Genomic DNA, 19,324 nt, shown 5'->3' with positions numbered 1-19,324 from the left:
ATAATTATCAGAAACGTTCAGGAGACAAGACAAAGCTCTGTCACTGAGCAGTGTGGGACAAGTCTGCTTGTGCCTTAGACTCGAGTTTCCTTGTCATAATATGGCGGGAGAGAGGGCTTGAGGGAGTAAAGTGAAGAGAATGAGCTGGGTGGGCTCTAGGATTCAAGCCTGATGACTCTGGTCCTGTGCCTTGGTCTGTACCCACTCTCTCCCTTACCTCTCTGGAGGACAAAAAGGAAGCCACAGCCCCTCCAGATGTCCAGGGGGAACTGAGATGAATCCCTGGATTCTGAGAGGATATCTTGTCCATACCTCTCTCTTCCTTTGAAGCCATTTCAAAACCATCCCTGGAAAATAAAGGATCCTGTTCTTAGAGCTATTTTCCCCTCATTTATCTTCCATCCTTAAGAAAAGCTAACCCCACAATTTCTCTTGGCCACCTACTCTTGTAGGATACAATTCTCAGTGTCGGAAGTCCTTTCCTATCTCTTGTCTACAACCCTCACGCTGCAGCCTAAGCCCCTTGCCCCTGGTTCTGGCCTTCTCAAACCAGAGTGGCTTCCATCTCACCACGTTTCCAGTTTCTGTGCAGGGGGATGAGGAGGTACTAATTCACCATCCAGGCTTCATACTGTGGCTGTGTGTGCCAGAGGTCTCGGGAGAGCAGCCTGTGGCGTCAGGAGGTACCTGCCTCTAGCACACAGAGAACCTCTGCAAATAAAAGAATTACTACAGCAGCTCTCACCTGTGCCACACTTTCTCACCCATCTAGTCCCAAACCCAAGCCCACAGGGCAGGACCATGCTGCTCAGATGAAAATGTTGTGAAGTGTTTTTAATAGCAGTGGTTTTTTATATGTTGCTTGGAATCAGGAGGTTTATAACACATTCGTGTCCAGAAATGAGTCAAGATACTTTAAAGTCTAAGCACACTATATAAGAGTGTGTTAGGAGTGTGTATGTCACAATCTCAAGAGGGGTAATAGTCCATATGGACTAAATTAATACTTGCCTCTGGGTAGCAGGTATGTTTGTAAATATAAAATTACGTTAAACCTTAGCACCAGTGCAGGTGGATGAGCCAAGTCCTGCCTGACACGCGTCCCCCTTCCTCTCGGAGATCTCTTTAAGGAAGGCCACCTTCCCCACCCCAGCTGCCATCTCAGCAGCCCCCAGAAGAACATGGACCTCCTTTTCTCTCCAGCCTAAGAGGGAACAAAGCGAGGGGGCCGGGTCGGGGGGGGGGGCACCTGTGTGCTGTCTTTTACCATCTGGAGTTCCGCTTGGTTTCATCAGCCGTCATTCCTTAGGGCACCGCTTCAAACAACGTGGGCTGCAGGACCGCTCGTTTTACTTCCAGTCTGTCACAGAGCAGTCCACAGTCCCACCGTGCAGGACTGGTATGCAGCTCGTACCCACCACACACATTCAACAGGGCCCAGACTTGTCTCCACTGCGTCCACAGGGAGCGCTCACTAATGACGTACTTGGGGTGCTGTGAACATTTCTAAATTCTTACTCTCTGTGTTTGGACGCATCTGGTCTCCAACCTTAATGAACAGCTCAGACCCGCCTGGCTGTTGGACCACACTTGGAGGTGCCCTGCATTAGAGGATAAGAGTGTGCATAAGAATGCCCCTTTCCTTTGGCATCCCATGGACAATGGGTACATCTTATGACCTTCTTAGCATCCCTCCTACTCCCACTGTTGGTGCCGTGGGGGCAGTGATGGGGAGATCCAGCAGGAGAGGTCAGTCCCAGGCTATCCTTTGCTGCCAGGGGTGAAATGACACCCACCCTCAACCCGCTACCAACACACACACACACACACACACACACACACACACACAGACAGAGAGAGAGAGAGAGGCCCTGAGCAACGTCCAGAGACTTAACACTGTAGCTTCTGGGCCTTAGCCCTTCACTAAGGCACCCAAATTGTAGCCCCCCTCCCTCATAAGCTGTGAGTAAATGCTTTTGGTCTCTTGGGTCCACCCTCCTCCTTAAGAAACAGTTACAGCAATGAACACCTGGTGTGGAAAAATGCTGAACAAGTGGAAAAAGAATTTGAAAAGAAATGAGCAGCCAAATTAGGGTTACGTCTTCGGGCTTGAAGAGCGGCCCCGTCTGGAGCCTGTGCTCCGCAACGAGAGGCCGCGATAGTGAGAGGCCCGCGCACCGCGATGAAGAGTGGCCCCTGCTTGCCACAACTAGAGAAAGCCCTCGCACAGAAACGAAGACCCAACACAGCCCTAAACAAATAAATAAATTAAAAAAAAAAAAAAAAAGAGTAAATCCTATTAAAAAAAAAAAAGAGCAGCCCCAATCCGGACAACTGAAATGCAGTTACACTCCATCCGCCCCACTCCCAAACACACAGACACACACACGCCCAACTCACACTCACGTGCAAACACACACGACTCACACAATCCCCACCTCAAAGCCCTCAGGGCAGGTTGGGCAGTCTGGTGGTGGGCTGCACCCACTGGCAGTCTTCCTTTCTGGTCAAGGCTCTATCAAAGGCAGGCTGGGGTGGTGGTGGTGGGGGGTTGTGAAACTACAGGAGGGGTAGGGGAGACTGAAGTTGGAGTCTCTGCCCGCATTTGCTAGTGGGTCCCCCTCGGGAAGGGAAGGGCTCTGCCAGGATGACCCGTCCTTAGGAAGAGCTGCTGAGGGGAGAAGCAGGTGCAGCTCCCCTTGCCTCCTCTCACTCCCCACTCCCCACGGCCAAGGGGAAGAGGGGCAGACATGTCCTTAAAAGGGAAGCCGCAGGAGGTCATCCCAACTGGGGCTGCGTTCCTCTCATTGGAGCCTGAGGGTCTGGTAGGACAGGGCTGGGGAAGCTGAGCGAATGACCAGAGTCCTCAAAGGAGGCTGAATTTCACTTCTAGGGACTTCAGCCACAGACAGTTCAAAGTCCTCTCCTGGATTCTCCACGGGCTTAGAGCTGACTGTGGGGGAGCTCCTGGCTAACAGCAGGGCCCTGGGAGACTCAGGGAGGGCAGGCCTTTGTGCCAAGCTCGGAGCACGGGAAACAGAGCTGCAGGCATCTCCCCAGAAAGCACTCGTGCTGTTGACTCAAAAAATAATAGGTGTTCATTTGCATGGCATTTTACATACAGGTTCCGTGCCCTGCGTTCCATCTCCTATCACTGGCACCACCGAAGCCCTCTAGGTCTCTCCTCTCCTGTCACCCCCTCTAGGAGCATCGCTGTGTCCTCCAGACTCCAGAACTTCCTCACCACCATCTAGACCATCCTCGGATTAGGCTAGCCTGAGAAAAAAACAGCGGCTGGTCTCGCTTGGGTGAGACCAAATCTGGGTCCAGATTTGCACTAGAGAAGCAGGCAGGAAGCCTGACGGGTCTGGGCCCCGTTGGGCACCTCGGTGAGGGGTGCCCCCCCTGCCTGCTGGGAAGAGGAACAAAAAATCTAAGCCAGAGAGCCCAGAGAGGGGCCAAAAGGAGAGCAAACCCAGTAGTTGCTATGACGATGGGGTCCTGGCGCCCAATTTGCATAGGGCAATGATTTCCATACTGCTGGGTGAATTTCCATATCCCTGCCTCAAAGCCTGTTGGGGCAGGGAGTGGGGAGAGGGGAGAGGTCATTTGAAATTCAAATGAGGATGATTAAGCTTTTCTTGAGAAGGGAAGCACGCACAAGAAGGGTTAAGCCTGCTGGGAAATGTCTGCTCTGGACTCCAAGGTATCAAAAGGAGGTAGCACTGGGCTGGCTGCTCCCACCCTGTCCCTGTCCCCTCCCCTCAGGCCCCTGGAGGCCTGAGGGTGGTTGGCTGAGTGGGGTATTTGTGACCTCTGCCTCTCGGGAGAACCAGCTGGGTCCCCATCCCCGCCTAGCCCCAACTCAGTTTACTCCAGCGTCACAAGGATGATTGGGCTCTTAAGGACCATTGAGTGAGTTCTGGTCCTGGGCTCAGGCCTGTCTCCCTCTGCTGACAACAGACTAGTCATCTCAGTTTTTCTACCAGTGAAACTGGAGAAACAGTCTGCACCTTCTCGTGTGGTTGAGGAGATGTGAGGAGAGATGGAATCTGGACTCATCTCTACCATGAACCTGTGTCAGCAAGTCACCTCCCGTCTTCAGGCCTGAGTTCGTGCATTGGACGGAGGGTCTGAACTTGAGAGTCTCTAAGATCACTTCCGGCTCTAAGATGCTGAGATCCGTGAGCACATGCTGACCCTTTGTGCTCACTGGTTATTATTTGAAAGGTGGGGGTTGCTGTACCTCTCAGTTCCTGTAACGTGTTAGGAAGGGCACTGCTGCCCCCAGCTTACCAAGGCGGAGGCATTAAGGGCATAGACTTTGGAGCCAGAGTCTGTATTTGAATCCCAGCTTTTCTACTTACTAGTTATATGACCTTGGGCTGGTTACTTAATGTCTCTGCTCGGTTTCCTAGACTGTAAAATGGAGGTAATAACAGGGATAGACTCCTAGAGTTGCCGTGAGGATTTTTTTGTTTTGTTTTTCTTTTTTAATATTATGGAGAGTAAGGAACTTTTTTTTTTTTTTGGCTTTTTTTCTTTAATAAATTTATTTATTTATTCATTTATTTAGGGCTGCGTTGGGTCTTCGTTGCTGCACGCGGGTTTTCTTTAGTTGCGGCGAGCAGGGGCTACTCTTCGTTGCGGTGCACGGGCTTCTCATTGCGGTGGCTTCTCTTGTTGCGGAGCACGGGCTCTAGGCACACGGGCTTCAGTAGTTGTGGCACGCGAGCTCAGTAGTTGTGGCTCGCGGGCTCTAGAGCGCAGGCTCAGTAGTATGGCACACGGGCGTCGTTGCTCCGCGGCATGTGGGATCTTCCCGGACCAGGGCTCGAACCCATGTCCCCTGCATTGGCAGGCGGATTCTTAACCGCTGTGCCACCAGGGAAGCCCCTGCTGTGAGGGCTGAATAAGCCAACGTGTGTAAGGCGCTTAGAGCAGAGCCTGCCATACAGTAATGCCATTTGCCAGTATTAGTATCAGAAGGACAGAGTGTCCACACGTGACCCAATGGCCAATCTAGGGACCCTCTATTAGGAATATGGGCTGTCTCCTGAGTAGACCTACCTGTGAATTCGTTCACTCATGGCCAACACACTGTCCTATCCACCTGCGCTTGGGAGTGGGAAGCGTGCTTTGGTGAAGGACCCTCAAACAAACTGACTCCAGGCAATCAGGAAATGGCCAGAAGAAGGGGAGGGAGTTGGTGGAAAGACCCCTCCTCCCAGGACCCAGTGTTTAGGAATGGTACAGATTCAAGGAGACTAGATGATGTTTATAGTTCTGGAAAAATCTTTTTTCCCCCCTCAAGTTTCTGTGGCGACTCCATATGTGTTTTCATTTGGAGATAGTATGTCAATATATACTGTGGTGTGGTCAGCCTTGGCTGGTGGACAGACGTGGGCTTGAGTTTCTACTCGGCAATTTACTAATCAGTAAAGTTGGGCAAGTTGATTGACCTCTCTGAGCCTCAAGTTTCCTCATCTGTAAAATGGGGATAATAAGAACACCTACTCATAGGGTGGTTGTGAGGATTAAATGCTCTCCTGTGTATAAAATGTTTAATACATTGTTTAATACATTGTTTAATACATTGTTTAATACATTGTTTAAAGCTTGGTGCATAGTACATGCTCAGTAAATGTCAACTATTAATTAATCCCTATTATTTGAAAATAGTGTTCTCCTGCCAAAATGTTTGAAAATTCTCTGATCTAGTCCCATTCTCCTATTTTATGGGGAAAGAGAGTGGGATCAGAAAAGAAGAATGACTGTCTCAAGGTCACAACAACGGGTTGAGATCCCTGTTTCTTTAAAAGCCCTTTCCCTACCCTAGAGGCAGTCCTCTGTCTTTTGCTTTTGTTTCCTTGTTTTGTTGGACAAAGTCTCCCCCCTCCCCATCATCCTTCCCTCAGAAGTGGCCCCTCCAGCCCTAGGAACACAGGCCCCAGCAGGAGAGGAAGCTACGTTACCCCGCGTGAGGGAAAGGGCATGGCATGGTGTCTGGATGCGGAAGACGGCTGTGTGACATTAACCAGCCCCGCCCTCTCTGAGCCTCAGTGTACTCACTGGTGAAACAGGAGTTCTGGAATCCCGGCTCTGTAGAACTCACAGGCAGGCGAGACTCTAATAAGGACTGGATACGAAAGTGCACTGCACAGAAAGGAACAAACCCAGTGCACGCCCCAAGACCCATGCGTGTTGGCCAGCGCACCAGCCCTGCAGCCAGAGCCCTGAGATCCAACTTCCTTTCCTCCAGCTCAGGCGCCATGGCCCAGCCTCAGTTTCCTTATCTGTAAAACAAGTTGTGAGGCATGAATGAAACAAGAGTGTGTCTGTGGCAGCTCTCAGAAGTGAGAGTTGTTCTACAAATGTGAGATAGCATCTCCCATCTACCACACACGTGCCCCTCTGAGCGGCACAAAGGACATCTGTGTGCCCACGTGAGGACCAGCGCCCGGCTGCACGCCCCTCTCGGTAGCTATCCTTGCTCTTCCCACCCACCCTTCTCACCCCCACTTCACTCAGTCCCGGGAAGGGGGTGGCGAAGTGTCTCTTACCAACCTTAAACCTCTTTGAACCTCTTCCCCTCTCAGGGCTGGGCAAGGAGTAGAGAAGGGGCTGGTCTGGAGGTGACCTTTAGGGAAGCCCTGGGCTGTGGTGGAGAGCCAAGTCCGGGCATCGGAGCTCGGGCTTTGTTCCTGCTTTGCCATGTGTTACCTGTGTGACCTTTAGCTCGTCACTCATCCTCTCTGGGACTTAGTTTCCCTACCTGTAAGTGGTGGGTGCTGCACTGGGAGTGTCTGTGTGGTCCCCTCGAGCACAAGAAAGTTCTGATAGAAAAGTAGCGACCAAGGTGCTTCTCTGACCTGCGCTTATTTAGGAGCGATGGGAACCCTGGGTTTCTTTAACAGAGTTTTTCCTTTGAAGTTGGATTTTTATTGTTTTCTAGGGTCAGCGGATCATGAGTGGAGACTTTGCTGGGGAACCTGGCCCTTTGGCCCCATTCCAGGAGGGGTCTGAGTCCCTGGCCTCTTCAGCATAGCCTCTGACCATGCTGCCCACTTTGGGCCTCAGTGTGAGGCCAGCAGGAGGTACAGGGGCAATGCAGGGGGCCCCAGAGAGTCCCATCTATAGCTCAGACTGAGAAGAAACAGGAATTTTATTTCTTAAAAAATTCGAAGACCTCGGCGAGGAGCCTTTCATTTATCAAAGAATGATGACAGATAGTAAAGGGAAGTCGGAGGAGGCTGGGCTTCCCTTTTAGCAAAGGTGGGCAGCTCCACGCTCCTGACATCTGTGTTAAGGGCCTGCAGACCAAGGCTTCGGGGTTCAGCCTCATGACTGTGCAGGTGGAGAAACTCACTGGAACGCTCACACAGGCCGGGTTGCAAGGAAGCCCTGAGGTCAGTCGCGTTTACTCTGCCATTCTAGAGAGGAAGAAGCTTTAACTCATGAAAATCCCCAAAGCCACAGACGGTCAGAGGTGGAGGGACCCTGTAAGATCATCCTGTCCTGGGGTAGCAAGTGGGTTTCTTCAGGAGAGCTGTTTCTGATCATCAGTGGTGGTCACTATGCACTGAGTTTAGGAAAAGGAAGCAAGTGAGGTGGTCCATTAGTGATGTCTGCCCTGGGCATGGCTCACACGCTGCATCTTTGCATCTGCTATCCACAGCCGGGGACACTCAGCTGGTGGAGACCTGAAGCTCAGATCTCCCATCCCCTATGCCGGTGTTCTTCCCACAGCCCATCAAGGACATCCTGTGTCCTGTTCTGCAGGTGGCTTCAGGGGCCAGCCTCAGTTTCCTCCTGGGCATTTCTTTGCTCCTACGAAGAAGGTGGCAGGAATATAGGCAGAATTTTTTGTTTTAACATGTAAGGAAAATTGAAGGCTATGGAGATCAAGCAACTTGCCCAAGGTCCAGCATAAAACAGCCTTTGAAGTAACCCTCAAGCTCAGTTTACAGTGTGTTCTCTGTACAGAGCTCTGACCATTAGGCAACAGTGCCCAGTTCCTTGGAGGGATCTCAAGTAACAAAAAAGGTAGGCATAGTGTCTGTGGGGTCTTGGGGAAAAGTGTTTTGACTGGGTTGAATGACCTCACTGGGAAGTCTCATGGTTTGCTCTGGCGGCTGCCTGCCCAGCAGTGCTTCCAAGGTCCTGGTTGCTTTAATCATTGCTATCCCAGGAAGTGGCAGCACATTTGCCAAGTGGTCATAAAATGACAGGGGAAGTCTTGCTGGGTTAACCTGAGAGCGGAGCTGGTGAGAAGAGAAGCAGCCCGGAAATGAGAGAGGTTCGGCCGCATTGCAGAATGCTCTCTGCATGTTTACCAGGCAGGAGTGAAAATCCTGCTGGAACAGGATTCCTGTGCTTCCACCTCCCTCACCCAGAGAATTGCTCCCCAGGCAAACTCACATCCCAGCGCTGCCAACGCATGCAAATCAGCGGACCTGTGAGGCTGTGGCTCAGAGGTGGGGAAGCAGAGGGCTGGCGCCAGCTCCTCCTGTCTACTGTCGGACAGGGGTCCTTGCCAGGTGGCTCGGACTGCTGACCTGGTGCCCACCAGATGCCAGGGAAGGAGAGGCAGAGGTGGAAGCTGCCTTTGACCCCTGCGCACCTCCTACAGACTGATCCTTGGCCTTTCTCATGGGGACTCCATTGGGTATTACGGCCATCCTGGCCTAAGGAAATTCTATCCAGAATCCCGGGTCTCCCCACCAATTCAAGGTGCCTTTTACCCTCTTTTGGTCACTAAATCCCATTTTCTATGAACTGGGATGTTGTCTTCATAATTAACCCAAATCCCTCGAACTATATTCTCGGCCTCTTCCTTTGTCTGGAGCTCTTTGGTATAGATGAACAGTTCTGGGTACCGTGTGGGACCAGGGAGATTCAGGAGTTGGGCCATTTCGCTGGAGCTTGGATGGAGTCCTCAGACGTTGTCTGAGTTTTAGAGATGCTAGCAGTGGCGTTAACGGTAGCGTGGGAAGGATGTACCACATTGGGGCTGGAGACGTGGGTTTTTGTCTTCCCCTGAGGATCATTCCCAACACATGCCCATACTTTAAAAGCTCTGTTACTTCATACATATTATCACTTAACCTTGTTGAGACTCAGTTTTCTCACTGTAAAATGGGGGTGAATAATAAGGCTTCATTTTCCCAAAGGCAGAGCGCTCGCCCTGATCATCTCTTCAGGTCCCTCCCAGCCCCGTGAGCCATAGTTCCAAGGTGTTTGCGCTCTGGCTTTCTTGCTAGAAGCTTCATGGTCCAGAGTTTCCCAGGAGACCATGAGAACCGAAACAGGCTTGGAGAGACCTTAGCTGGTGTCCCTTCCAGCTTGGCACAGTTCTTACCCATCTGCCCCAAGACATCCAAAGAGAGGATTCTGAAGCTTCCTTTGTGAGCCCTTTCTGCCCCATCTCTGCCCTCTGTGTTCATATCTTTTAGTTGTGGGCAGAACAAACAGGACAGAGGGAAACGGTGGGGAGAGTTCTTTGGTCCTTCCTTGCCTCCCTCTGCAAATGCTACACAGTGACCAGCTTCTGGGAAGGGAAGAAAAAGCCCTGGTACATTTCAATCCGCTGCATTGAATCCTAGGACTTTAGAGATGGAAGGAATTTTCAGTCCCCTGAGATCCCCCGAGATCCCCCTCTTGATATTATCAAATTGCCCCTCAATTCAAATACCACTTCTATAACATCCCTGAAATAAGCAACCTCTGCCTGAATGTTCCTAGCAATGGGGAGCCCTGTTGATATGAAACTGTGGGTTTCACTGCTGGACAATTCCATGTTTTACAAAATTCTTCCTTATACTGAGGTGAAGCCTGCTTCCCAGGAACCTCCACCAATGACCTTTGTGGAGCTGGGTCTTTGCAGCTGCAGACTAAGCCTGTTTCACATCCATGCCAATATTGGGGGAGGAAGGAAGAGTACACTGACATTTACTGAAGCACTTACTATGCACCAGGCACTATGCCAAGAAGATCTTACAAATGTTCCCTCATTGAATTACTTAAAAATTTTTTATTTTGAAAAACTTCAGATACATAGAAAAGAGAAGAAACAGCCGTAACAGCTGTTAATGAACAGCCATATACCCATCACCTGGATTTAATAGTTGTTAACATCTTGCCATGTTGGTTTCATCCTTTTTTGGGGGAAATATTTTATTTTTAACTTTTTATTTCAAACGCACACAAAGGTAGACACTAAAACGATGAGCCCCATATACTCATTGCCTACTCTCAACAACCATCACATTTCTGCCATTCCTGTCACTGGAATATTTTCTTGTAAATTATAGACGTTATAACATTTCAATCCTAAATATGGCAGTATGTGTGTCTAAAATGTAAAAGACATCTAAGGGTAAGTGTTCTCCTCTCTAGGCTAAATATCCTTTCCTCGTTTGGTGTGACATCTAAGCCCCTTACCGTCTTGGTCCTCATGTTGCGCAGTCCAGTTCATCAGGGTCCCTTTAAAAAATGTTGCCCTGAACTGGACGTGATGCTCTGAGCAGAGGTCTGCAAGTGATGCTCTCAGCAGAGATGTGCAACGGTCTGCATGCCTGCTAACGCACAGGATAGCATTAGCTTTTTAAGCAGCTACGCCACACCTGTGCAGTACACTCAGGCCAATACTGGCTTCAGTCAACTGAAATTCTCCCTTTTTGGGGTTCTTTTTCACATGCGCTTTTTCACTAGCGCCAGCCTCCTCTCTCTTCCCCTCCCCACAAGGAACTGCAGTTTGTTTATTTCCAGATACTGTCTGCCAATAAACAGAAATGGGAATCACTTTTTTGTTTTGTTTGGGAGGGAGAGTTATATTATATTTCTTTAGGAGATTTAACCTCTTTGAAAATGTAAAATACAGAGTATAGATATTTTGATGGTCAAGTATCTTAAATTATGCACACTTGAATTTTTAATCACCATATGTATCTGCTGTGTTATTCCATTGCTCTAGTTTGAGGTTGGTTATTGGTATTGTTGAAAAAACTCTTTATCAGGTTTCACATTGTAGCCCAGAGTCTTTTGTTTAAGCTTTATTGAGGTGTAACTGGTAAATAAAATTGTAAGATTTTTACCATGTACATCATGTGATTTGATATGTGTATACATTGTGAAAGGATTCCCACCATCTAGTTAATTAACACATCCAACACCTGTATATTTATCTTTATATGTGTGAGAGAGAACATTTAAGTTCCACTCTTTTAATTTTAATTAATTTTAATTAATTTTAATTAATTTTAATTAATTTTAATTAATTTTAATTATACAGTACAGTGTTGTCAACTATAGTCCCCATGTAATACATTAGATCTTCAGACCTGATTCATCTTATAGCTGAAAGTTTGTACCCTTTTACCAACTGCTCCCTATTTCGGAACCCTTTCAGCATCTGGCAACCACTTTTCCCCTCTGTTTCTATGAGTTTGACTCTTTTTCATTTTTATTTTTTGGATTCCACACATGTGATACCTTGCAGTATTTGTCTTTCTCAGTCTGGTTTATTTCACTTAGCGTAATGCCCCCAAGGTCCATCCATGTTGTCGCAAAGGGCAGGATTTCCTTCTTTCTCATGACTGAATGTGACCATGTAACAAGTTATATATACATAACATTTTCTTTATCCATGTACCCATTGATGAACACTTAGGTTGGCTATAGTGAATAATGCTGCAGTGAACAGAGGAGTGAAGCTATCTCTTTGATACCCTGTTTTCATTTCCTGTGGATATACACCCAGAGTAGGATTGCCAGATCGTATGTAGCAGATAGGCTTAAAGGTAGGGCATACTTTTGAGCAATTTGACTTCTTTAGTTGCCTACCCAGTATGAGGTAGAAAATTAGCTTTCTGGGTTAGAGTAGTTGTCAAAACATAATTCTCTAAGTGTAAAAAACTCTTTACTTTTTTCTCCTTTTTTTGGGTGGTAAAAAACATACAATATTAAATTTAAACATAAAACGTAAAATTTAAACATAAAATTTACCACCTTAATCATTTCTAATTTCAGCCTCCTCTGTCTTTTATGTATACAATTGACCTTTTTTAACCTAAATGTAGGACTTAGATGTATTCCTGTTACATTCTATGTTGTTGGTTTTGGCCTCTTATTAGAATCGACCAAAATATTTTCTAATCCTGATTTCATCATCCAGTTGTCTGAATTAATCTCGCTCTCTGCCTTAAATCACTTCCAGATTTGATCGGCCTCAATACTGCTTATTTGCCTAAACTGTTGATTACAGTCTAATACTTGGTTTTCTCTGTGTTGGACTTGGGATGCAGTGGGTTTATTGCGAAAATTGTATGAGTATGGGAGTTGCAAAATCCAAGCTTTAGCCCGAAATCAAGGTCTCTGAGGCTGTGTGACCACCGCAAGATGCTCCCCTCTGAGGTTGGACCTCAGTATCTTTCCAATGCTGAAAATAATGCTCCGGCCCCTCTGTGTGTCTGTCCTGCTTTGTTTTTTTCTGCAAGTGGCTGCCATCTTTCAAAGCCAGAACTTGGATAATAGAATATGATCAGGTTTCTGCAGCTGGTGACACCTATGATGTCTTAGATCTGAATAGAAGATTCGTTTCTGTAGCAGTTTCTTAGTGATTTGGATCAATTAAACACATAGTCATTCAGTTCCTACTATGTGTTAAACACTGTTTTAGGCTCTTGGGCTACAAAAATGAATAAGATGTAATAACCCTGGCCTCTAGGAGCTCCCAGTTTCATGAGGGAAACAGACACAGAAAACACTGACGTTTAAAAAATGTGGTAGGTGCTGGAAGAGGTATAAGTAGGAGAGGTGGAAACATAGAGGAGGAAATCCCTCATTTTGCTTTGGATAGTTTCATGGAGGACGTGACATCTGAGTTGGGTCTTGGAGGATGACTGTGTATTTTCTAGGGAGAGAGGGCATTCTAGTCAGAGGGAAGAGCATGTGCAAAGTCCCTGACAAAGGAGCAGGCTCAGCCTGATGGAGGAGTGGCCCGGGACGTGTGGAGCCCAGCCCGCAACTGGAGAGTGCTTCCCGGCATATAGTTGAGCTTTACTGTATTCCTGGGAAGTGGGTGGAATTGAAACTATGGCCTTATTTTGCCATCAAGATGCCTGAGGAGGCTCTGGAGCTTCCTGTCTTGACCAAGGTCACACAGCTTGGGAGCGATGGAGCCAGGACTTGAGCCCTAATTCTCAGACTTCAAGTCCAGGACTGTTTCAAGTATGCCCTACTCCTCCTGCACACCACAGCTTAAAGGGGTAGGAAACAAGTTTCTGGTGATTGTGGACCAGTATTTCCCACAATATGGTGATTGCATCCCTTTCTTTCTCTAGGAAAGAGGGGTGCCCTCCTTGCTGTTTCAAAAATGAATAAATTGGGTCCTGGGAATGGCTTGTCGGTCACCTCTCAACCTAGAGCATTAGGGCAGCAGCAGAACCCCAGTGAGCTTGATCTTGTCCCAGAGTTGCCAGGCACCGCCTCCCAGACCTTTCCTGTAGGCTGGGTGGGGAGAGGTGCCAGGTGGAACAAGGTCCATGAACATGGGAGAGAAGCAGGAAGAAGCAGCAGTAAAATGAGGGCTGAGGCCGTTTCCCGTCGGAGAGAGAATCAACAGTGTCATCAGAAATGAACTAACGCCTGTATTAGACTATGTCATGGTGTCTCCACCTAGGCCCCCAGATGCTCTGAGTTCCTTCTCCCCAGCCGGGGGAAACCATGTCTCCTGAGAATACTCTGACCTGCTTAGCAGTGGAATCAGAATCGGAGGTGAAGTCACTTTGGGGAACTGAACCTTTATTCAGTTCCCAGTGCTGAGCTAGTGCCACTCTCTGCTGTCCCAGAGTAAAGGGGTCTGTCTCCTGGGAGGCCCTGGCTGGCCTGGGCCCCTCCAGTCCGGCCATTCAGTCAGCCTGGGACTCCAGGAGGACTAGATAATGATACCGATGCAGGCCAGGATGAGTTTGATGAGAAGGGGAGACTCCACGTTCAGGCTCCAGGCGCAGCAGGTGCGTCCTCAAGGGGAGAGGCCTCTGGAGAAAGACCCTGGAGAAACTCCTGGACAAGAGAAATTGTTCTCTTGTTGGCTGGTGGGTTTTAAAATTAATCTCTGCGTGCTGTTTGCTTATCTTTTGCATTTTGTGGATCTCACAAACACCACTCTGACGGCATCCGCAGATATCGAAAGTAAAGACTTCTTAATTGTTCACAATCCCGATGACCTCTCCAAGATGGACTGTTTTGGCCCTCAAGGTTTCTCCCCCTTTCTAGGTCTCATTCCCATGTATGTTCTTACCTCTTCTGGAGGCAATGATATTACACCTTCTCTTGCCTTCCAGACGCCATACCTGCCTGGTCTTCCTCCTACCTGAGTGCCCACTCTTTCTTAGTCTCCTTTGCTGGCCCTTCCCCATCATTCCCAACCTTGACCCTTTTACTCTCCTTCATCTGGACTCAGTTCCTTTGTAAACTCATCAAGTCCTATGGCTTTAAATACCACCGATAAGCTGAAAACTACCCACCCTGTACTTCTGACCTGACACCTAGCCTGAGTCCAAACTCCTTTCCCTGTCTCTCCTGGGATCTTTAACTGGCATCTCGAAGTTAACACGTCCCAGAACATAGCTTTTGATTTTATACCGCCAGCCAGCTCCTCCCTGAGCCACCCCCATCTTGGGGAATGACTCCACCACTCACTCCATGGAGAAAGCCCAACCCTAGGAATCATCCTGCCTCTCCTTCCCTCGCACCACTCCATGCAGCCATCAGCTGGCCCTGTCAGCTATCAATTCAAAACCCAGGTCCTTCTCACTACCTGCACGGCTGCCCTTCTATCCTGCACACTGCCCCCTCTCATCTGACCCACTGCGATAGCCTGCTGGTTGTTCTCCCTTCCTCCTTGCTCATCCCTACAGCTGATCACCGCAGGTGTAAACACTTCAGTCAAATCATGTCACTCCTCTGCTCAAAACCCTCTGATCACTTCCCAGCGTCCTTGGCATGAAAGCTGAAGTCTTCAGCACAAGCCGCCTGCCAGACCCACGGCATCTTTCCCCTGGTCACACCCATCCACATGTCTCCAGCCTTGCTGGCCTCGCCACTGTTCCTCAGCGGGCAAGCCTGTTCTTGCCTCCCTCAGGTCCCGATCCCTCTGTCTGGAGTGATCCTCCCCAGACCACCCTGCTTATGGACAGCCTCTGACACACTCTTCCCCTGACCATGTATTATTGCTCTCCATAGTAACTCTCTCTAAATGAAATTATATATTTGTTTTCTTATTCCTTTCATGTCTCCTCAACTAGAAAAGAAGCTCCGTGTGGTCAAGGACTTCTGTCTGTCTTTTCCAGTATTATATTTCCAGTGCCTAGAACAGTGCCTGGTATAGAGAGTGTATTTAGCAAATACTTGTGGAATGAATGAATTTGCTTTTTGGTCAAATTTTAAAATCACTCCTTACTAGGCCACCTTTACAATGTCATGAAATAATTTTTAACATAAAAGCAATTTTATCTTTAAGTCTACACACACACACACACACACACACACACACACACACACACACACACACACACACGCTATTTTCAGTCTGTGGGCCCTTCCCATCTTAACTCCCCTCACAGATTATCTATTTAGGCTTCGTTAGTCTCAAAATCAGGCTGCTATTCAAAGATGACTTCCCGTCTCACGAATTTCCTCTTTCTCGGAATCCTGGAGCCCTCAACTTCTGCTGTCATCTTGCTGGCCCAGCTGCTCTCGGAGACGCTTCACAACCAATCATACAGGCAAGGGCTTCACTTACCCGTTGTTTAGAACAGAGTAGAGGGAAGGGGGCTTAGGTTAAGGCTCCAGAGGATTCTCCTGGACCCCATTCACTCATCTGTCAGGTGTTTCTTGAGCCTCTGCCCCATGTTAGGAACTGTGGTGGCCATCGAGGAGAAAAATGAATATCCTCCTCCTAGTTTTCAAGGAATTTATAGACTAGAGGGAGAGAGAAGCATGCAGACAAATAAAGAGTTACATGACATGTGCCATGAGGCTGGTAGAGAAGCCTGAAGGACCAGAGAGAAGGGGGACCAACTCTGTGGAAGGGAACAGTGCATGGAGGTGTGGAAACGGGAGAGGTGTGGCGCCTCTGGAGATTTCCATGAGTCTGGAGCACAGGGTACATGGGAGGGAGGGAGGTGAGATCATGAGAGGCAGCAGACAAAGCAGGGAGGGTAGGCAGAAATTAGGTCATACAGGGAATTATATGTTATACTAAGAAATTTGGACTTCATTCCAAAGCTATTGAAGAACCGATGGAAAGCAGAAGAATTTTCTGATTGAAAGTTCTGAATTCATTCACATGTTCATTTATTCATTCATTCAACCAATATAACTTGAGCTCCTATTATATACTAAGCCTAGTGCTAGGCTCTGGGTGGTAGTTAATATCATTTTCTTGCCATTATAGAGCCAATAATCCATGGGGCACAAAGGAAGATTGTTTGGCAGCTCCTGCCCTGAAGAGCTGTATGAATAGGAAATTTAATTATAGCAAAGAATGGAAGCAATTTCCTTAATAACAGGTATATGTTTAAGCAGATTTTGGTATCTCCATAAATGGAATATTATGGAGCCATTAAAAATGATCTTTGCAAACATAGGAGAAAGATTTATGACGTTCCTTAATAGTGTAGGAGAAAGATTATGACGCTCAGTGGAAAATGCAGGGTAAAAAATCTATACAGGGCTTCCCTGGTGGCGCAGTAGTTGAGAGTCCGCCTGCCGATGCAGGGGACACGGGTTCGTGCCCCGGTCCGGGAAGATCCCACATGCCGCGGAGCAGCTGGATCCGTGAGCCATGGCCTCTGAGCCTGCGCGTCCGGAGCCTGTGCTCCGCAACGGGAGAGGCCACAACAGTGAGAGGCCCACGTACCGCAAAAAAAAAAAAAAATTGAGTAAAAAAAAAAAAAAATCTATACAGAGCGATATATATCAATGAGGAAAAACAAGCATAAAAAAGACCATAAAATATACAAAAATATTAATTGCAGCTGCCTCTCTCTAGATGGATTTTTCTGCTACTTTTTACTTTTTCTGTACCAAAAAGTTTTCTCTATTAAGCACACATTTACTTTTTCAACCCAACATTTATTATAAAGGGAAAAAGATGAATAAAACCAAGAATGAAAGTTGGGGGTGGGTGGAAACAGGGGTGACACTCATCTACCTGACATGATTTAGGTGTCATCAATGCTGGAGGGCTGGGATAGCGGGAGGCCTTCCTGCCTTCGGGCAATTCCTTTAGGATTTGTGGCCGGCCATTCCTTGCTTTTCCATTACAGCATGTATCACAGCTTCTGTCTGAGGGCATTTGGCAGAAGCAGTCTGTTGTGGCAAGTTCTAATCTCAGTTAGACTCTATGTGACCTTGGACAAGTCAGTCTCCCCTTTCCCTGGTTACCTACCTTCCTGAAGGAGATTTTCCAAAGACTTTTCCAGGAAACAGGATAAGCAAGAAGATTCTGGCCACAGGGCAGGCATTTTGTTCTTTTTCAAAATAAAGATAAGCCCATCCCAACATCCTATTTTCCACTAACTTTCAGTCTCTTCCAATCCTGCTAGCTATTAATGTTTTCTTTTTTTTTTTTTTTTAATCTCTTCCAGGAAATGATCGAAACGGCTTAGATTTCAACAGGCAGGTAAGGACATTCAGAAGAAAACCTTTATTCTATAAATTTTGGGGGTCATTCATACTATGTTAGGTGTGGGGACACAAAGAAGATTAAGGGAAGTTTGAGGATGTTTATTCATAGACTCATAGCTCTCAGAATTGAAAGGTGTCTTTCAAGGGCTTTTGCATCCACCCCCTCCCCCAATCCACAATCCAACGTTGGGGTCACCTCTTCATTATGTCCTCAAAAGAGTACTGACAGCGCAGCCCTATTTAGGATTATCTGTTGGCTGGATGTGGTCTGGAATCTAAGACCACAACTCTTTTCCCATCAAAGCTCCGCTTGAGTTGCCTCTTGGGCAAGTCTGTTTGCAAGGCCTGACTATGTGCAGAGGAATTTGTGGAGGTGCAAAAGATGGAGGGTTGGGTTCCTCAGGGAACTCCTGATTTATTTATTTATTCATTTACTTCTAACATTTTTACTGAAGTATAATTGCTTTACAATGGTGTGTCAGTTTCTGCTTTACAACAAAGTGAATCAGCTATACCTAAACATATATCGCCATATCTCCTCTCTCTTGCGTCTCGCCTCCACCCTCCCTAGCCCACCCCTCTAGGTGGTCACAAAGCAGCGAGCTGATCTCCCTGTGCTATGTGGCTGCTTCCCACTAGCTATCTACCTTACATTTGGTAGTGTATATACATCCATGCCACTCTCTCACTTTGTCCCAGCTTACCCTTCCCACTCCCCGTGTCCTCAAGTCCATTTTCTGTAGGTCTGTGTCTTTATTCCCGTCTTGCCCCTAGGTTCTTCATGACCATTTTTTTTTTTTTTTTTAGATTCCATATATATGTGTTAGCATACGATATTTGTTTTTCTCTTTCTGATTTACTTCACTCTGTATGACAGACTCTAGGTCCATCCACCTCACTGCAAATAACTCAATTTCATTTCTTTTTATGGCTGAGTAGTATTCCATTGTATATATGTGCCACATCTTCTTTAGCCATTCATCTGTCGATGGACACTTAGGTTTCTTCCAAGTCCTGGCTATAGTAAATAGCCAAAGGAACTCCCGATTTAAAAGAAGATAGAGGACAAAACAGGGGAGCCAGGACAAAAAGAGCTCTGGAAGGAGGGTGTAACCCAGCTCAGTGGGACAATGGAGATACAAGGTGGGCGCCTTTAAAGGAACAAGCTGGGTGGAGTTCAAGTTAGTCGGGGAGGGTTTCAGGCAGGGGAAGGTGGTGTTGGATGGATTGAAGGATGGATAGATCTGGATGTGTAAAGAGGAGGGTGAATGAAGAGAGGACCTTCCCATTGAAGTTAGAGGCTGATGGGAAGATTGGGGGCTGAGGGCGAAGACAAGGTGTGATGTCAGAGGCAGATGGTGGGAGGGTTCGTTGGGGGGACAAAGTCTAAACTGGAGACAAGCAGGAAGCAACACTGGGCCCTAGAGTGAGGCAGAGACGTGAGAATTAGAAACAAAGTCAGAAAGCCTGGGTTTGGGTCCTGTTTGGGCCACCAGCTAGCTGTATAAGTTTGGTCAAGTCACTTAATAATTTTAGTATGAGTTTTCTCAGCTGAAAAATTAATTTATTTCATAAATTTGGGGTGGGGGAGGGAACATGTACTGTGCCAGATGTGGGAATACAAAGAAAA

The 19,324-nt window shown here is 47.5% G+C and overlaps 1 protein-coding gene across 1 annotated transcript in view; it reads left to right on the top strand.

The window, feature by feature from the left end:
- Positions 1-19,324, top strand: part of POU2F3 (POU class 2 homeobox 3) — a gene marked incomplete at both ends in the record, with an annotated part of 78,898 nt that overhangs the window by 12,431 nt on the left and 47,143 nt on the right. Inside the window, one exon of the mRNA XM_082660915.1 lies at positions 17,655-17,689. Coding sequence (XP_082517041.1) covers positions 17,655-17,689 — 35 coding nt within the window. The remainder of the gene's footprint in view (positions 1-17,654; positions 17,690-19,324) is intronic.

This window comes from Grampus griseus (genome assembly GCF_964374135.1).
Source record: "Grampus griseus genome assembly, chromosome: 8".
Lineage (NCBI taxonomy): Eukaryota > Metazoa > Chordata > Mammalia > Artiodactyla > Delphinidae > Grampus > Grampus griseus.
Note: the sequence above shows the minus strand (reverse complement) of the source record. Positions and strands in the feature narration are given on the sequence as shown.